The 15,558-nt window shown below is 38.0% G+C and overlaps 1 protein-coding gene across 2 annotated transcripts in view; it reads right to left on the bottom strand.

Moving 5' to 3' along the window:
- XIRP2 (xin actin binding repeat containing 2) overlaps nt 1-15,558 on the bottom strand; it is a 190,051-nt gene that overhangs the window by 12,643 nt on the left and 161,850 nt on the right. For both annotated transcript variants that reach the window (XM_066575911.1, XM_066575912.1), the window contains exons 6-7: nt 13,978-14,096; nt 1,686-11,205 (exon numbers count right to left, since the gene is read on the bottom strand). In XM_066575911.1, the coding sequence (XP_066432008.1) occupies nt 1,686-11,205; nt 13,978-14,096 (9,639 nt within the window). The remainder of the gene's footprint in view (nt 1-1,685; nt 11,206-13,977; nt 14,097-15,558) is intronic.

Raw genomic sequence — 15,558 nt, forward strand, 5'->3', positions numbered from 1 at the left:
ATCCACTATTCTAGAAATGTCTATGTAATTGGCATACAACTTTGTGCTTGCAGGCAAACCTCATTGAATAGTGATACTAATTTATGTAGCATAAGGCGCCTATAAACCCATCAGGATTAGGTACCCAATTGTCACTATCTCCAAAACTGCTTAAGGACCATTTACATGCAAATACAATATTTTAACCCTTTCCAATCCAATTTGTATCCTGGTTTTCCTACGGGGCTTACTCTTTTTCTGCCATTATACAACGGCTCTATCTGCTGGCTAAAGCCAGTACTGCATGAGGTGACACATTGGATAGGCTGCGACAGCAGAGAGGCTGGCAATATACAGTAAGAGAACCCCGACGGATGTCTTAAAAACATCGGAGCTGTACAGCCTTAAATCATAATGTCTTTAGACATCAGACAGTGGATTGGAAAGGGTTAAAGGATTGAAAGATTGACAGTTTTAGCGATCGTTTTGCATAAAGTGCCAATGCATACTAATGTCCTTTAGTACTTTACAATTTTCATTTGTATGTAAATTAGCCTCCAGGAGCTGTTTGCAGAACTCAGCAGGTGGTCTGAGCTCTGCATACAGCTCCATTGTTCTGGCATGGGCTGTTGGCTGAATACAATGTAATCTCCGACTCCCGTGCAGAACACATGGTCCCTGTTATCTACATTCCAGCTAAACAATGGATTTTAAGCTCACCTTAAAATCATCCTTCAGCCAAGAAGTAAATGATGGTAGCATTTACACGCAACAACTATCACTTGTATGACATTGTTTGAACAAGTCATGAGCGATAATCGTTGCGTTTAAATGGGGCTTTACCGGTCCCTATAGGTTATTCAACCTAAATCAGAGTAATTGTTTTTAAAGAGGGTAATAATACTGTCAATGTGGTAGTTCATAAAAGTTGATGTGAATGAGGTTAAGCAAGACGCCTATTGAGAAATTCCATGAATTTTCTTGGCAGAATACTGGATGCATAACAAGAGTCATATGGAGCAATAAAAAACAGGTTAGAAAGGGGTAATAATCCGCAGGGTAACTTGTTTGCAAGTGTTCAGTTCCCTTGCGATGCTGGTGCAGGAGATATAAAGCATTCCATAGCTCCTATTGTAATTTATGTCTTCTATCTAGTGCATGGACAGGTTGGATCCTCCAGAGCAAGATACACTTTGTAGCCGTCCTCACTTCCAGCTACTTGGTGGATTGCTTGGACAGCTGTTTACTTTGTTACACTATTGTATGTTTTATGACTGCTAATTCATTCTTTGTACCGTGATATGAAAGTGTTTTGTTCGATCACATAATAAACTGGGTCATATTCAACTGTTAGAGTAAGCATGTATGCAATTTCACAAATCTGAAATCATATGCAAAAACGTGTTTAACGGGACCAATCAGCATGCAAACATATGCAAATTATAATTTCAATTTTACCTTGAGATTAATTTCTGTTTTACAGTCAACACAGCAGTCGCTGTTAGTCACAAACACACATAGCATGAGGTTAGGAAGAAGCCTTCAGAAAGATAACAGGAAAGGAAATAGATGAAGAAAATCTCTAAGAAAACAGTTTTGTTAGTGTCTACTATTATTATCATTATTATAATTGAACCGCAAAGATCACTCCATGGTTGCAAACCCTTTAGTCTGTTAGGGACGCCTCAAACCTTATGCCTATTTACCGCTTATGAATTCCTCTTGGTGGTAGCTGCTGATCACCTCCGATGTGTCTGAGACAGTATAGCCCAGACTCTTAAATACTCTTTCACTTTCTTCCCACGTCTTTTGGAAATTCTTCAATAAGTCTTCTGGGGATTCAGTAGTCGAAATATCGAGCATGTGACCTGATATGACATCTTCATAGGTTGGAGGTGCATGCTTGAATTCGAAACCAGTTTTCATGCCTTCGGCATTCTGTGAAGTTCTTGACCTGGTCACCTTGCTCTCCATCTTTTCAACACCAGAAGTTTGCAATATGGTTTCAGGATGCATCATGGGTTTGCATAAATGTTCTTGGCTCTCATCATGCCGGTTTACAAATATTTTCTTAGTGTTCTCCCTTGGATCTCTAATCTGTCTTATTGGAACAGTTCTAGCTTTCCTTTGTGAAGGAAGCTCATTAAACACCCTTTGGTCTTCCTTGGGTACTGCCTTCTGTTGTTCACTTTCAAATTTACTACTCGGGGTCCTGAAATGAGAACTTGCACTTTCCTTTGAGGCTGTCATGTGTCCTTCGCTTATACCTCCTAGTGTAGTTTTTCTAAGGAGAGTCTCTCCATCTCTCATGGAAACATTTTTTCTTTTTGTTTCAAACACAGGATCTGAAGCGAGCTTGGTTTTCTGTGAGACTGATTTTACATCCAAAGTGTCCATATCTGGGCCCAGCCATTTTGGAATGTGAGTTGGATCTTTTTCAGAGTGTGTTTGTTTTTCGGATAATCTAGATTCCTCGTAAATTTCTGTTCTGTCTGTGCTGACAGTCACTTCTGCAGGAACAGGAGTGGTACTCAAAGATTCTTTGGTATGGCTTTCTATCTTAAGCTGCCTTCGCAGAGTAGCAGGAGAATGAATTATTTCACATTTTTTCTCAACTACGACTGGAATAGGAGTAATGGCTCGAGGTTTTGTTTTTCCTTGAGAGAGTTTGACAGTGGTGTCTTTAAGTTTTGCCAATTGCTCAGAATGGCTTTTTTGAGGAGAGGAGGAAGGGGACGATATTTTAGGTGTAGTGGAACGCACTGGTGGCATTGGTACAGTCACTGGCTCTTTAGGGAGTGGAGATGAAGAAGGAACTCTTTCTTTCTGTGGGGAATCAGTACGTCTTACTGTAGATTCTATAGTAATATAAGTAGGTGATGGAGATCTCAACCGCATCAAAGGTGAACAAGCCCTAATATCGGTCTGTCTCATGTCACTTGGAAGTCTTCCAAAATCATTGCTGATTTTTCTTTGTCTACCTGCTATCTCAATTTTTTTTCCAACCATGGTGATCTTCTTTTGTGATGCTTCACTCTGAGTACTGGGTTCATTCCTTCGTTTCAAAAATGAAGATGAAGATGATCTCATGGCTTCTTGTATATTGCCTTCAAAAGTTGACTTCAAGTCCATTGCACGGTTTTTAATTTGAGATACTTGATCTGTCATATCATCCATACTGCTGGACGAGGCCAAATCTGCTATATTTTTCTTTTTCTCTGGACTGATTAACCAGGTAGGAACAATGCTTAGGAATGTTCTAAATGTACTAATATTCAAAGTTTGGGGTTCTGATTCCAATTTTTTTGCATTGGACACTGTCTGCTGCAGTTCTTCACATTTCCGAAGATATTCAATAACATCGGATGATTTGATCTCCTGTTGCTTTTGTGATTCTGAATGGACATTCAAGTTCCTTTCCAAGGTTTGTTTTGTTGCATGTGTTTCTTTGATTCCTGCAGCAGTACTTTTTGCTACACTTTCTGATGCTACCGGTGGTTCTTTAGATTTTGGTCGCGGTGGTGGTGGTGGTGGAAGAGGGGCTTTTTGCTGATGAATCGGGTGTTTATAGAAGCTTTTTGGTTTTTCGGTCTGACCAGGTGCTGCAGTGACTTTTTGTATGACTTCAACTTCACTTTCAATTTGGTCTTTTTTGATTTGCAGCCTTCTTTGGAGTTTTGGTGACTCTATTGTTTTTGTCACCATGCCGCCCAAGCCTGTAAATTGGTTTTGCACTGTTTTGGTTTCTTTCTCATTAGTCACTGCTTGGTTGTTACTTATGCACTCAGTCTGTTTTTGTTCTGAGCTTTGAGACACTGACTGGATCTTTAATTCTTGACTTAGCCTATTTTCAGTTCTTTTGGTGGTATGAGATTCTTCTTTTTGCCGCATCACAACAGCATTCTGTTCAATTTTTTTAATACTCGCAATATTATTTGCAGCTTGGACAGCCATTTGAGATTTTGCTGATTCTAGGCTTTCCCGGTTAACGTTAATAATGGCTTTGGGAGAAGACACTCTTGTAATTTCAGATTGATCCATCTGTTTTGACTTTTCAAACTTGTTAAGTACATGTTTATTTGTTTGCTCCTGTGCAATACTCTCTTTTAAACCCTGTGAAGTTTGTTGCTGAGTCAGTTGAGTTTCTTCTGAGAGTATGTGACCTTTTGGGATAGTGCTAGGTATTGTTGATGATGACACTAATTGTGTCACATTTTGCTTATTCGACTTATATGATTCTTCAGTTGCCTCATTAGTAATTATATTTTTCTTTGCCTTCACTTGATATTGTGTACTAATTACCTCCTTTGTTGGTGTTACTGCTATTTTTGATGAATCTGTTGACAATGACAAGATGGCATCACGCTCTGCTGAAATCTCTTTTCTTTGTGTTCCTGGAGATGTTGGTATATAAACCTGAGACACCGTCTTATTCTTATTTTTTTCCATTTCCTCTCTTTGTTGACGGTATTTTTCCTCTGCAATCATTAAAGGAGTCTTAAATTTTCTGACGTATGGTTTTGGTGTTGGAGTTTCGGCATGTATAGCTGGAGACATTCTACTTGGAGTAAACAACTTTCTCTTTGGTTTCAATGTTTCGTCATGGATTTTTTCTAATTCGCGATCACATGTCAGGTGATCTAAGTCTTGTTCACTTAATTGAGTGGTATTTATATTATCAGCCTTCATCTGAGTTATTGCTCCAGAGATGGTTGTCTTACTTTCATTAACATGGCTAACCTCACTACTTTTTGTGTTGAGTTTTGATATCTTGGTCACATTAGTGTGAGCTGGAGATGAAGGAACAACTTTTTTCTTGGGCTTTAAAGACTCTTCATGGATTCTTTCAAGTTCCTGATCACAAACTAACTGATCATAATCTTGGGCAGTTGAATAACTGAAGTTCTCAGTTTCCCTACTGAATGCCTGTTCTTGAGAAAAGGCTTTCGAATCAGAAGATAACGTCTGAGATTTTAATACTGGAGATATGGCTGGTGAATAGAACATTCTTTGCTTGGCGCTTAAACTTAGTTTATTATTAACTGCTAAGTCTTTATGAAATTCTGATTGTTCAGAAAAACCTGAATGAGTCTGGCTAGTGTTAACTATTTGTTCACATTCAGAAGTGTTTGATTGTTTGGTAAGATTTTTGCTTTCATTATCCTTTGTATTTGACATAGTACTCAATTTAGTATGAAAGATGGGCAGCCTAGACTTTGGAAGCACATCAGGTCCTTGATTTACAATCTTCTTAGACTTTTCCTTGTCGGGATATTTCTGTGATAATTCTTTACTTGATTGCTCTGCTGAAAATTTGCAGAATTGAGTCTTTGATTCTTTGTTAGTTGTGACTGACTGCTCATGAGATTGAAAGCCTGTTTTTTTCAAGGTTGATTCTTTGCTTTTCTCTTTGTATTTTATAATTGATGGTGTTATTTCTGGTGGCAGAGGTGGAAGAATGTCAATATCTATCTTATCTATTACTGGTGGGGGAGGGGAAGGAAAATACTCAGGTTCAGTATACCCCTTAAGAGAAAACTGAGTCGGCAATGGTGGAGGTGGTGGTGGCGGAGGTGTAGGTGCAAGTGGAGGTTCTGTCAAAGGGAGCTGTAGTGGTGGTGGAGGAGGAGGGAAGCTAGTTAAAGTATCTTCCTTATCAGTTGCAACTTTGATGTTCTTTGAAATTTGACGACCCCCTCTAGTAGACATTGTTTTGCTATTTTCCCTCATTTCTTGGACTGCTTTCTTTGTGATCACATGTTTATTCTGAGTTTCTTTTTGCAATGACATTTTATCCCCTGACTTCACTTCTTTCTGCACAAGGTCAACATTATTATTGATAGTATCTAAAACCTGTGCCTGTTGAATGTTGTATGAGTTGTTTGAAACCATTTTTCTTGGCTGGTAGAACTGCTGATTTATTTGTTTATGACTATGGTCTGATTTTTGGAAGCCTACAGTGTCAGTCATATCCATAATGGTGGTTCTAGAGGTGTTAACATTGGAAACCAGAGTAGTTTGATTCATTATCTTATTTTGATTGATTAGGTCTAAATGCGACCTCTCTTTTTGCCTTTTGCCAAATTCTTGAACTGAACTACTTTGCTCTTTGGGAAATGTTACAATTTGGGTTTCAGAACTTGCGTTACTTTTCTTCAAGGCTTTGCTGGCTGAAGTCTTCTGCAAATTATAAAGATCTCTTTCCTCAGCTTTGTTCAAGTTGGTAACTCTGTGCTGCAAAGCATTAATATTTTGTGTGCTTTTGTGATCGGCTTTCATGGCTGTGTCTGAAACTTTGTGTTTCAAATTCTTAACATTCTGCACATTTCTTTGATTAATTGTTGACGTTTTCTGATTATCAATACCTACCCTTGTCTCTTTACAATCTATCATGTCTCCTATACGAGAAAGTTCATGGTTTTCTGCACTAGAGTCTAGAAAAGCTTTCATTGTGTCTTTCACGTTACCTTCAATGCTTGCTTTTCGCTGGACTATCTGGGGAGAAGGCTGTAGTAGTGTCTTCATGGTACTTTTTACATCACCTTGACTGCTGACCTGATGTTGTAAATAATTTCGTTCTGTAGAAGAGTCCAGCAGACTTTGCTTGGATGTATATATATCTCCTCTGATAATATCTTCTTTTTCAATTTGTTTTACAGACTGTTTTGCTTCTTCTAAAGATTTTAATGCAGCCTCAACATTACCATGAATAACTTCCTCTTTAACAAACTCATTCTTCTGCTTTACAGCTTTTTCTAAAGAATCAATGGTTCCTTGAATATCTCCAGGGATGACATCTGGCTTTTCCTTATCCATGACTTGATAGTGTGATTCAGTAAGAGACTTCAGTGTTGCTGGGAGATCAGCTTTGATAATCTCTTCTTTCTCTACTACCACAGCCTGATTTATGGCTTGGCTGAGAGAAGTTAAAGTTGCTTGCAAATTACCTTTAACAATTTCTTCTTTATTTACATCAAATGATTTATTTTCTGGTTCAGTCAGAAAAACTTTAACTGTATTGTAGACATCTCCGGGGATAATATCTGATTCCTCAACAGTTCGCTCCACTTGGGATCGCTGTTTTTTAAGTATCAATTTTGTGGCTTCAACATCACCTCCAAGAATTTCTTCATTGGTTTCTTTCACCATTATATCCTCGAATTGTCCATGTAATCTTTTTAAGTAATCTAATGCTCCAGATTCAATGCAAGTAGTAAAAAACTGGACATTTCCTCTTTCAGAATCTTCTATTCTAAACCTTTCCTTCTTCTCACCAGACCTGATGGAGGTCTTTAAGTTGTGAATTGCACGTTTTATATCTCCGCTTACCACTTCATCCCGCTGAAAATCATAGTCGTCCTTTTTGTTAAATAGAGAGTAGATAGTCATTTTTATATCACCTTTCTCGCTTTCCTGAATCAGTATTCCTTGTTTTGCAAAATCCTTGTTTCTGAGAAGGTTTTTAATGGCTTCCTGTGTATCGCCTCCAATAATGTCCTCCTGCATTGCTTGTATGTCAGTTGATTGATTCATCAACTGTGATTTTGTCAAGCTGATGTTGCCTTTTTCTTCTTCATTTAAAAGCACCGTTTTTTCACTAGATGATTGTTGAGACAGCAAGTTCATCATTATGTTTTGAAGATCTCCCCTTATAATCTCTTCCTTTTCTATTTTTGGAATTTCTTGATTCATGAGTTGAAATTTGGCCATACGGACATCACCAATTTCATCTGCCTCCAAAATAAGCCCATGGGACTTAACAATTTTTTGGCTATACAATTCTTTGAGTGTTTCGTGGATACTCTTCCCAATGACTTCTTGCTTCTCTATTTTATACTCATTAAATTCATGTAATGGTGTGGTTTCAAATAGCCATGTTGTTGTTCTAACATCAGCTTGTGGAATTTCTTCTTTCTGTGCTTTTTCATCAGTTTCATCAACATCTCGAATTGAATCCAAGTTTTGATTTTCAAATAGCCAAACTGCTTCTTGGACATCTCCTCTTTGGATATCTTCCAATGTCACTTTCTTAATGTCCTCATAATTTTCTCCATGAAGTTCATCAAGAGTGTGGTTTTCAAACAACCAAGTAGATGTCTTAACATTGCCTTTTTTAATCTCACTGATGCTTACAGTTCGCACAACCTGACTCTTTTTCTCTTTTTCAAATAGCTCTCTGTTACCTCTCACATCACCACCTATTATATTTTCAGAGGTATGAAAATCTGTTTTATCGTCATCAGAAATTTTATCGAGTGGGTGAGTTTCAAATCTCCATCTTACAGAACTAACATCCCCTCTTTGAATATCTTCTTGTGTTACGGCCATGATAACAAACACTTCATTAGAATCATTGAAAGAGTCAAGCGGCTTTGTTTCAAATAGCCATCTTGTTCCACGAACATTGCCATGAAGGACCTCTTCTTTCTGTACTGTTGTTACTTCATGGTAACATCCTTCTTTATCTTGAATAGCATAAAGGGGCTGAGTTTCAAACATCATTGTATAGTTTTTTACATCACCTTTTAATATTTCCTCCACATTCACCGTTTTAATGGTACTTTCTGAATCTTCTTCCTTAATTTGGTCTAATGAAAAAGTTTCAAATATGAAACAACCTTTTCTTACATTTCCACCTTGGACATCTGTGATTGCATATACTTCTTTATTTTTCTCATGGTTTTCATTGATCTCATCAATAGAATGATTCTCAAAAAGCCATCGACAATTTAAGACATTTCCCTTTTGGAGGTCCTCTGATTTAATGTTTTTTATCTTTTGTAGAACTTCTTGTGAACTAGAACTAATTTCATCTAGCGCCTGATTCTCAAAAACATATTTCATGGCTGAGACATCACCAGACTGAATATCAATTTCAACCACCCTCTTGAAGTCTTTCTTTTCTTCTCCTTGTATGTGTTCTAAATTTTGTGTCTCAAAAAGGAAGCAAACCGAATTCACATCTCTACCTATGACTTCCTCTTTCTCCAAATGTGTAAACCTCTCTGATTCATCATGTATTGCATCAAGTGCCTGTGTTTCAAAAAGCCATGTGCAGGTTTTTACATCTCCTTTCTGGATCTCTTCACTACTTGTCATTATTTCTTGTTTTTCATACAGGTTCTCCATTGGTTGAGTTTCAAAAAGCCATTTACATGTCCTCACATCACCTTTGACAATATCATTTCTCTGTTGTTTTACCAATTCTTCATCTTCATCGTGGCTAAAGTATTTAATAGAATCCAGTGGCTGGGTCTCAAAAAGCCACTTTCCCTTTTTGACATCCCCAGATTGTATTTCTTGAGAAGAGATTCCTCTTATAACTTGATAATTTTCAACACTTTCACCAAACTGATCAACTGGTATTGTTTCAAACATCCATTGATATGTTCTGACATCTCCTCTCACTATTTCTTCTTGGCGAATTGTTTTAACTTCATGGTAATGTCCAAACTGATCTTGTATAGCATACAGAGGTGTTGTTTCAAAAAGTTTCTTGTTAAGCTGGACAGCTCCTTTATCAACATCTTCAATTTGAATTCTATAAGAGAAATCATCCGTTTGCCAATCTTCTCTCTCAAATGCATTTCTGCAAGAACTAACATCACCTTTCTGGATTTCATCAAGATGGACAGTCCGAATATATTCCTTCTCTTCCTCTCTAATCTGTTCAAGTGGACGTGTTTCAAAAACCCATCTTTGATGGCGAACATCTCCTTTTTCCTCTTCTGTAGTGATTACTTTTTTAAGTTTGCCTACTTCAGCATTTTCTTTGAGTTCATCCATTGGTACATTCTCAAATAGATATTTTGCATTACTCACATTACCACCTATTATCTCCTCACTCTCTAAAGGCCTTTCATTAGCATTGTCTTTTAAAATGTCCATTGGTAGAGTTTCAAAAATCCAACATTTTTGATATACATCTGCACCAATGATAGCTTCTTTTTCAGTAACAGAATCATCCTCCTCTTTAATTAAGTCCAAGGGACGTGTTTCAAATAACCACTTTGCCTTTCCAACCCCACCTTTAACACTTTCTTCCATAGATATTCCTTTGACAACTTTGACCTGAGTTTTATCTTGATTAATCATGTCCAAAGGTTGTGTTTCGAACATCCATCTTGCTGTTTTAACATCTCCCTTTTCAATATCTTCCCTACATACAGTTGTTATTTCAAGTACTTTCCCAGAGCTGTCTTGTAAGACATATATAGGTTCAGTTTCAAATTGTTTTATAGTTCTTTTGACATCTCCTTTAAACCCTTGAAGTTCTGATTTTAGTCTCAGCATTTTCATTTCATCAGAAGAAAGTGACCTATCATTGTACTGAGTTTCAAAGAAGTATCTCCCAGCTTTTACATCTCCTCCATAAATGTCTTCAGAAGTAAAAGCTGTGTCAGAATCATTTTCCTTGTAAATTTTGTTCAGAGAATCTAATGGCTGTGTTTCAAATAACCATGTTGCTGTTCGAACATCTCCTCTAGCAAGCTCTGGTACTTTTTCAGCTTTTTCTGAAGAGCTTGAGGAATCCACAGCAAGGGCGTGAATTGGCTGTGTCTCAAACATCCATGTTGTATATTTGACATCCCCTCCTGCTATAATTTCTTGCTCTCCAATACTTTTAATGTGACTTTGCTCAGGTGACTCATCTTTAATTGTATCTAAAGGTTGATTTTCAAAGACCCACCTCATAGACTGTACCTCTCCTTTCAAAATTTCATCCCATTCCAAGTATTCTCTTTCGGGACTAAGACATTTTTGTGGGCTACTAACAGGATTTTCAAATACAGATCTTGCCTGTTGCACCTCACCTTTTTGCTCATACTGACTACTTACAATGTCAGAAACCTGATTGATATACTCGCTTTCTAAATTCTTTCTCACTTCTGGATGGATATGCTTATATAAACGTTTCAGCTCATATAAATTTCTTTGCTTTGAATAGACATCTTTAGGGGCAACTGATGCATATCTTTCAGGAGAGTTTGGAGGTTCTGGGGACTGGGAAAAATCTGCAATTTCATCTGTCTCTAAAATATCCGGAGGAGGAGGAGGAAGTGGAAATTCTTCACAACTTCCAAAATGGACAGACTTAGTGTGAGCAGACTTTGATTTATGTTCTGTCTTCAATAACGAACTTATACCATCATAGGCACTGCTTGATGAGCCAGAGATATTGGCATTTACCACTGGCCACTCAAATTCTGGATGGTCATTATATATCTTGAAGGAATAAAATACAATGATTTAACTTGCCAGATCTAGAATTGCTCTTACATTTATGTATGCATTATGTTTAACCAGTAAAAGTTTACTAATATTTAAATTTGCATATAATATATATGAAATGCAACAGTTATAGAAGAGCTGAATTTGTCAGATGCAGAAGAGCATCTTTAGTATTAATTGAATTTCTTTTTGTAAGGTACACAAGCTCATACGATCTCTGCAGTTCTCTAATATACCTTCTTTAGCAAAATTCTAAATTGATATCATGAGCAACATGCATGTCCTGTCTTGGAAATGATGGTCTGCAGTCAAAATGTAACTACAGGGATATCATATTTCCTTTGATAGCCCATTGGGGACACCAACAAACCACAGAATTGGGTTTATGGCAGCCCGTTTTTGTCTATGATGTGCAGGTTGCAGACTTTTGCAAAAATTGGGAAGCCATGGTAAATTTGATTTACTTATGGCAATCAACTAGAACCCTACTTTGTACTGACGAAGAGCAACAACATCGAAATAATGCTGTATACAGATGTATCTCTCTGGTTTTACTGAAAGCTTGACTCATGTCTTAAGACTCTGTTAGGCTATGACTACACAGCAACTTTGCAAGATTGCAAAATTGTATTGTGTTTTTGTGAATGTGGTCATGCTTCAACCTATGGGGTGATGCGATTGCGACATGTGAGTCATGAAAAATCCAAATTTGCTATATTTTTGGTTACAGATTGCAAGTGACTTTTCTAGAACTAAGTTGGATGCAAGTTGTGAGAGGAGGGAGGAAGCCAACTTTAATGACTGAAAAATATTTTCTTAGACAGTCTTATACAGATCCCACCCCAACAAGGCATAGTTACAGGCAAACAACAGTATATCTAGCGAGCAAAGAGTAGATAAAATGCCGACCCCATTGAGAACATATACTAAAGATCGTTCCCCTCTGCCACAGCTGTAACAGCTGTGGCAGAGAAGAACGATGTTCTCCCATTGAATTCAATGGAGCCGGCAATGCAGCCGGCTCCATTGAAAGCAATGGTCTGCCGGCAAGCGCTGTATTAATTTTCGGAGGAAGGGCTTCAAATATAAGCCCTTCCCTGAAAACCGCCCAAAAAAGTGTAAAAAATAAAAAAAAATATATACTCACCTTTTTGCAGCTGCCGGAGATCAGCCACGTCCAGCTGGCTCTTCTCCTGAACTGCTTTTTGTAGTATTCAGCAGGTGAGGATTTTACGCCTGCTGAATGGGCTGCCTCTGATTGGTCACAGCCCTCAGCCAATCAGAGGCAGCTCTCACTCACCCATTCATGAATTCAGCTAGCAGCGTTTTTTTCAGTCGTGATGCTGGCTTCTGTCATGCGATTTTTTTTTGTGCGCATCAGTTTTGCGCACAAAAAAAATCGCATGAAAGAATGCCCATGTAACTAAGCTCTAATATTATAAGTGGAATTAGTGAGAATTTTCTTCCTTCTCGAGCAAGGTGCATGCTTTATTCCAAGAAGCATCACCTTAAAGACTCCTTGGTGCCTTTAGGTCATGTTCAGACATAGCAGAAGTGTCATGCAGCATAAATCTGCAGGAAAATCTGCATGTGCTACAAATTCCACAGCATTCCCTTAGGGCTTCTGCATGTGTCTACGTGTAATTGTGCACCTTTCAATGTAACACATGTGCACCATGAACAAGGTGCTTTTACGCGGGTATTGACATCTTATCATACTTTTTGTCCATGTTCACATGGGCATGGGACACATCCTCACCATGATTTAAAAGGCTATTTAGCCTTTTGAGGTCAATGTGTTCTTTTTTTTAATGGAATTGTGCATTTGTGCGCATATTGAGTTTGCAACCCTCTTAGACTTCTATGGTGACCTTTGGTGCACAAATGCGCACAAAAATAGAGCATGCTGCAATTTTTTCCATGCGTGCAGAAAAACGAAATGAGAACAAACCCATTGAGATCAATGGGTTCTATTCTCTGCGTATCGTGTGGGCCAATTTTGCACGCAAAATACTTCCTTAAATGTCTTGTACTATATTTTGCTGGAGGTTTTCCGTGGGAATTCTGCGCCAAAAATCTACAGCAAATCCCCCACATCTGAATGTGGCCTAATATGTAATTTAGGCTGAACTAGATGGACGTTGTCTTCATTCGGCCTAACATACTATGTTAATATAATTGTAATTCTGGAATGTATGACCTTGCGAACCCTCAAATCAAAGGTAGATTTTAACATGATGCACAAGCACTGCAACTAATGTATTCAAGTAACAAATTCAGCTCTGCTACATATTTCTATAGATATGCAGGTACATAAAAATAAATCATTGAAAAGTAGCTAAAGTAGTAGATAAAGCCCATTCATACAGATTACAATTTCTCATTCTCATTTTATCAACGACTTGGAGGAGACATCTACAGATATTAAATTAGACTCAGATCCGAAAACCACAGCCACATAATGAGACGAAACAAAACCATTGATTTTAAAGCTTTCATTTTCACTATCGGGGTTCTTGCGCATTAACAGTATGCACGAGAAAAGATAGGACTTGCCCTATCTTTCTCGCAGATAGGTAATGCTAAATGCGAGAAAGATAAAGCACAACCTATCTTCCCAGGTTTTTTTTCAAACCGCGAGCACTAGTGCGGCGTTTGAAAAGTCAAAAAAAAAAGAAAAAACGGGTCATGCGCTAATACACTCTATAGCGGCGAGCATATTAGCACATGTGCCCATGTGTTTTTGCCCTCAAACTTAGAAAGTACCTTCGCAGGTTTTCCTTGTGAAACTGTGGTTCCACCAACACTGATGCTTTTTTCTTTGAGAGATTTTTCATATTGCTCCTTAAGGACTTGTGCAGAAAGTTTAGGCATTTCCGGATAACCTGGTTAAAACAAGAAGCAAATATATAAATAATAATATAGCTGTTATATTCTACAGGTGTAATCTATAGAGTAATGTAATTACATTTTTTATTTCATGGTGTATTTGGAGTAATGTGAACACCAGCCCATTATCATTCTTGGCGCTAGTTTTTACTAGTTCCTCTGGCCAGTGTAGCTTGGCTTACGGAGACCCAGGACAAAGGCTCAGTTCACTGCCCTGAAACTGGGTAAGGTAAGTAACAGATGACTGGGATTAGAGATGAGTGAACTTTTGGAAAGTTTGGTTTGGCCAGTTCGCTGAATTGGCTAAAAATGTTTGGTTTAAATTAGTTTGGTCTGAATGTTAACCCCCCTCCCCAAAACTAGTATTGAACAATGTTTAGAAGCCCTGATACAATGACAAAGATGGTGGTGTTCTGAAGCTGGTTCGCCTTGCAGTCCTGGGGCCCTGGTTCCAAATATGACCAATTTTGTAAAATTCCATGCAGATGTTGTCATTGATCAGATTTGAACCAAGAACTCTAGCACTGCAAGGCAATAATGGTAATCTCTAAACAACCATGCTACTTTTTTCTTCCCTGGTTAAGAAGAAGGGGAAGATCTTCTTCTACTTCTATTGCTCCTTCTCTTCCTCATCTTCCAGAGGATGAAGGGAGAAGATACTTGGTGGCTCAGTGGTTAGCACTGTTGCTCTAGGTTCCTGGGTTCAAATCTGACCAAGGACAACATTTGTATGTAGTTTATATGTTCTCCCCATGCTTATTATTCTTCTCCTCCTCTGGAGAAGATGGTGATGCATTAGTTAGTACTGTTACATTCAGTGCTGGAGTGACCAAAGACATCATCTATAAGAAGTTTTACACCACCACCATTGTTGTTTTAGGGCTATTAGTCAGTGTTTAATACTAGTTTTAGGCTTTTTTACGAACTTCTGGTTTGGCCAAAACAAACCACCTGAGGTTCAGGTTCTCACTAAAGTCTTAGCTAAGTTTGACCAAAAAACAGATTCTATTGGCTCAGTTCACTCAAAACAAACTAGGATAATCACAAACATTTCTGCAATAAATCTGCCATATAGAAGCATACCCTACACATTCACCTAAAGGTGGTGTGATAGAGTAACATGTGGTGCAGAGTGCTAAGGCAGCAGTCCTAAGCTCTTGCTCATGACCTGAATGGTTGTGAGTTCAATCCCCGTATGTGTCAGGTAGCCGGCTCAAAGTTAACTCAGCCTTCCGAGTTTGGTAAAAAGAGGACCTAGCTTGATAATAAATTACCTGAAAGTGCTGCAGAATTAGTTGGCGCTATACTAATAACAAGAAGATGGTGTAAAGTCATAGAAAAAGAATATATTGTTCACCATTTCACACAAAATGGTTGTGAATATGATCAGTGTTTGTTTTCACTAATTGGCAACCGAATTGCTCTTAGTTTGCGGGCACTTTTGTGAGGCATTGTAAT

This window comes from Eleutherodactylus coqui, chromosome 8 (assembly GCF_035609145.1).
Source record: "Eleutherodactylus coqui strain aEleCoq1 chromosome 8, aEleCoq1.hap1, whole genome shotgun sequence".
Classification (NCBI taxonomy): Eukaryota; Metazoa; Chordata; class Amphibia; order Anura; family Eleutherodactylidae; genus Eleutherodactylus; species Eleutherodactylus coqui.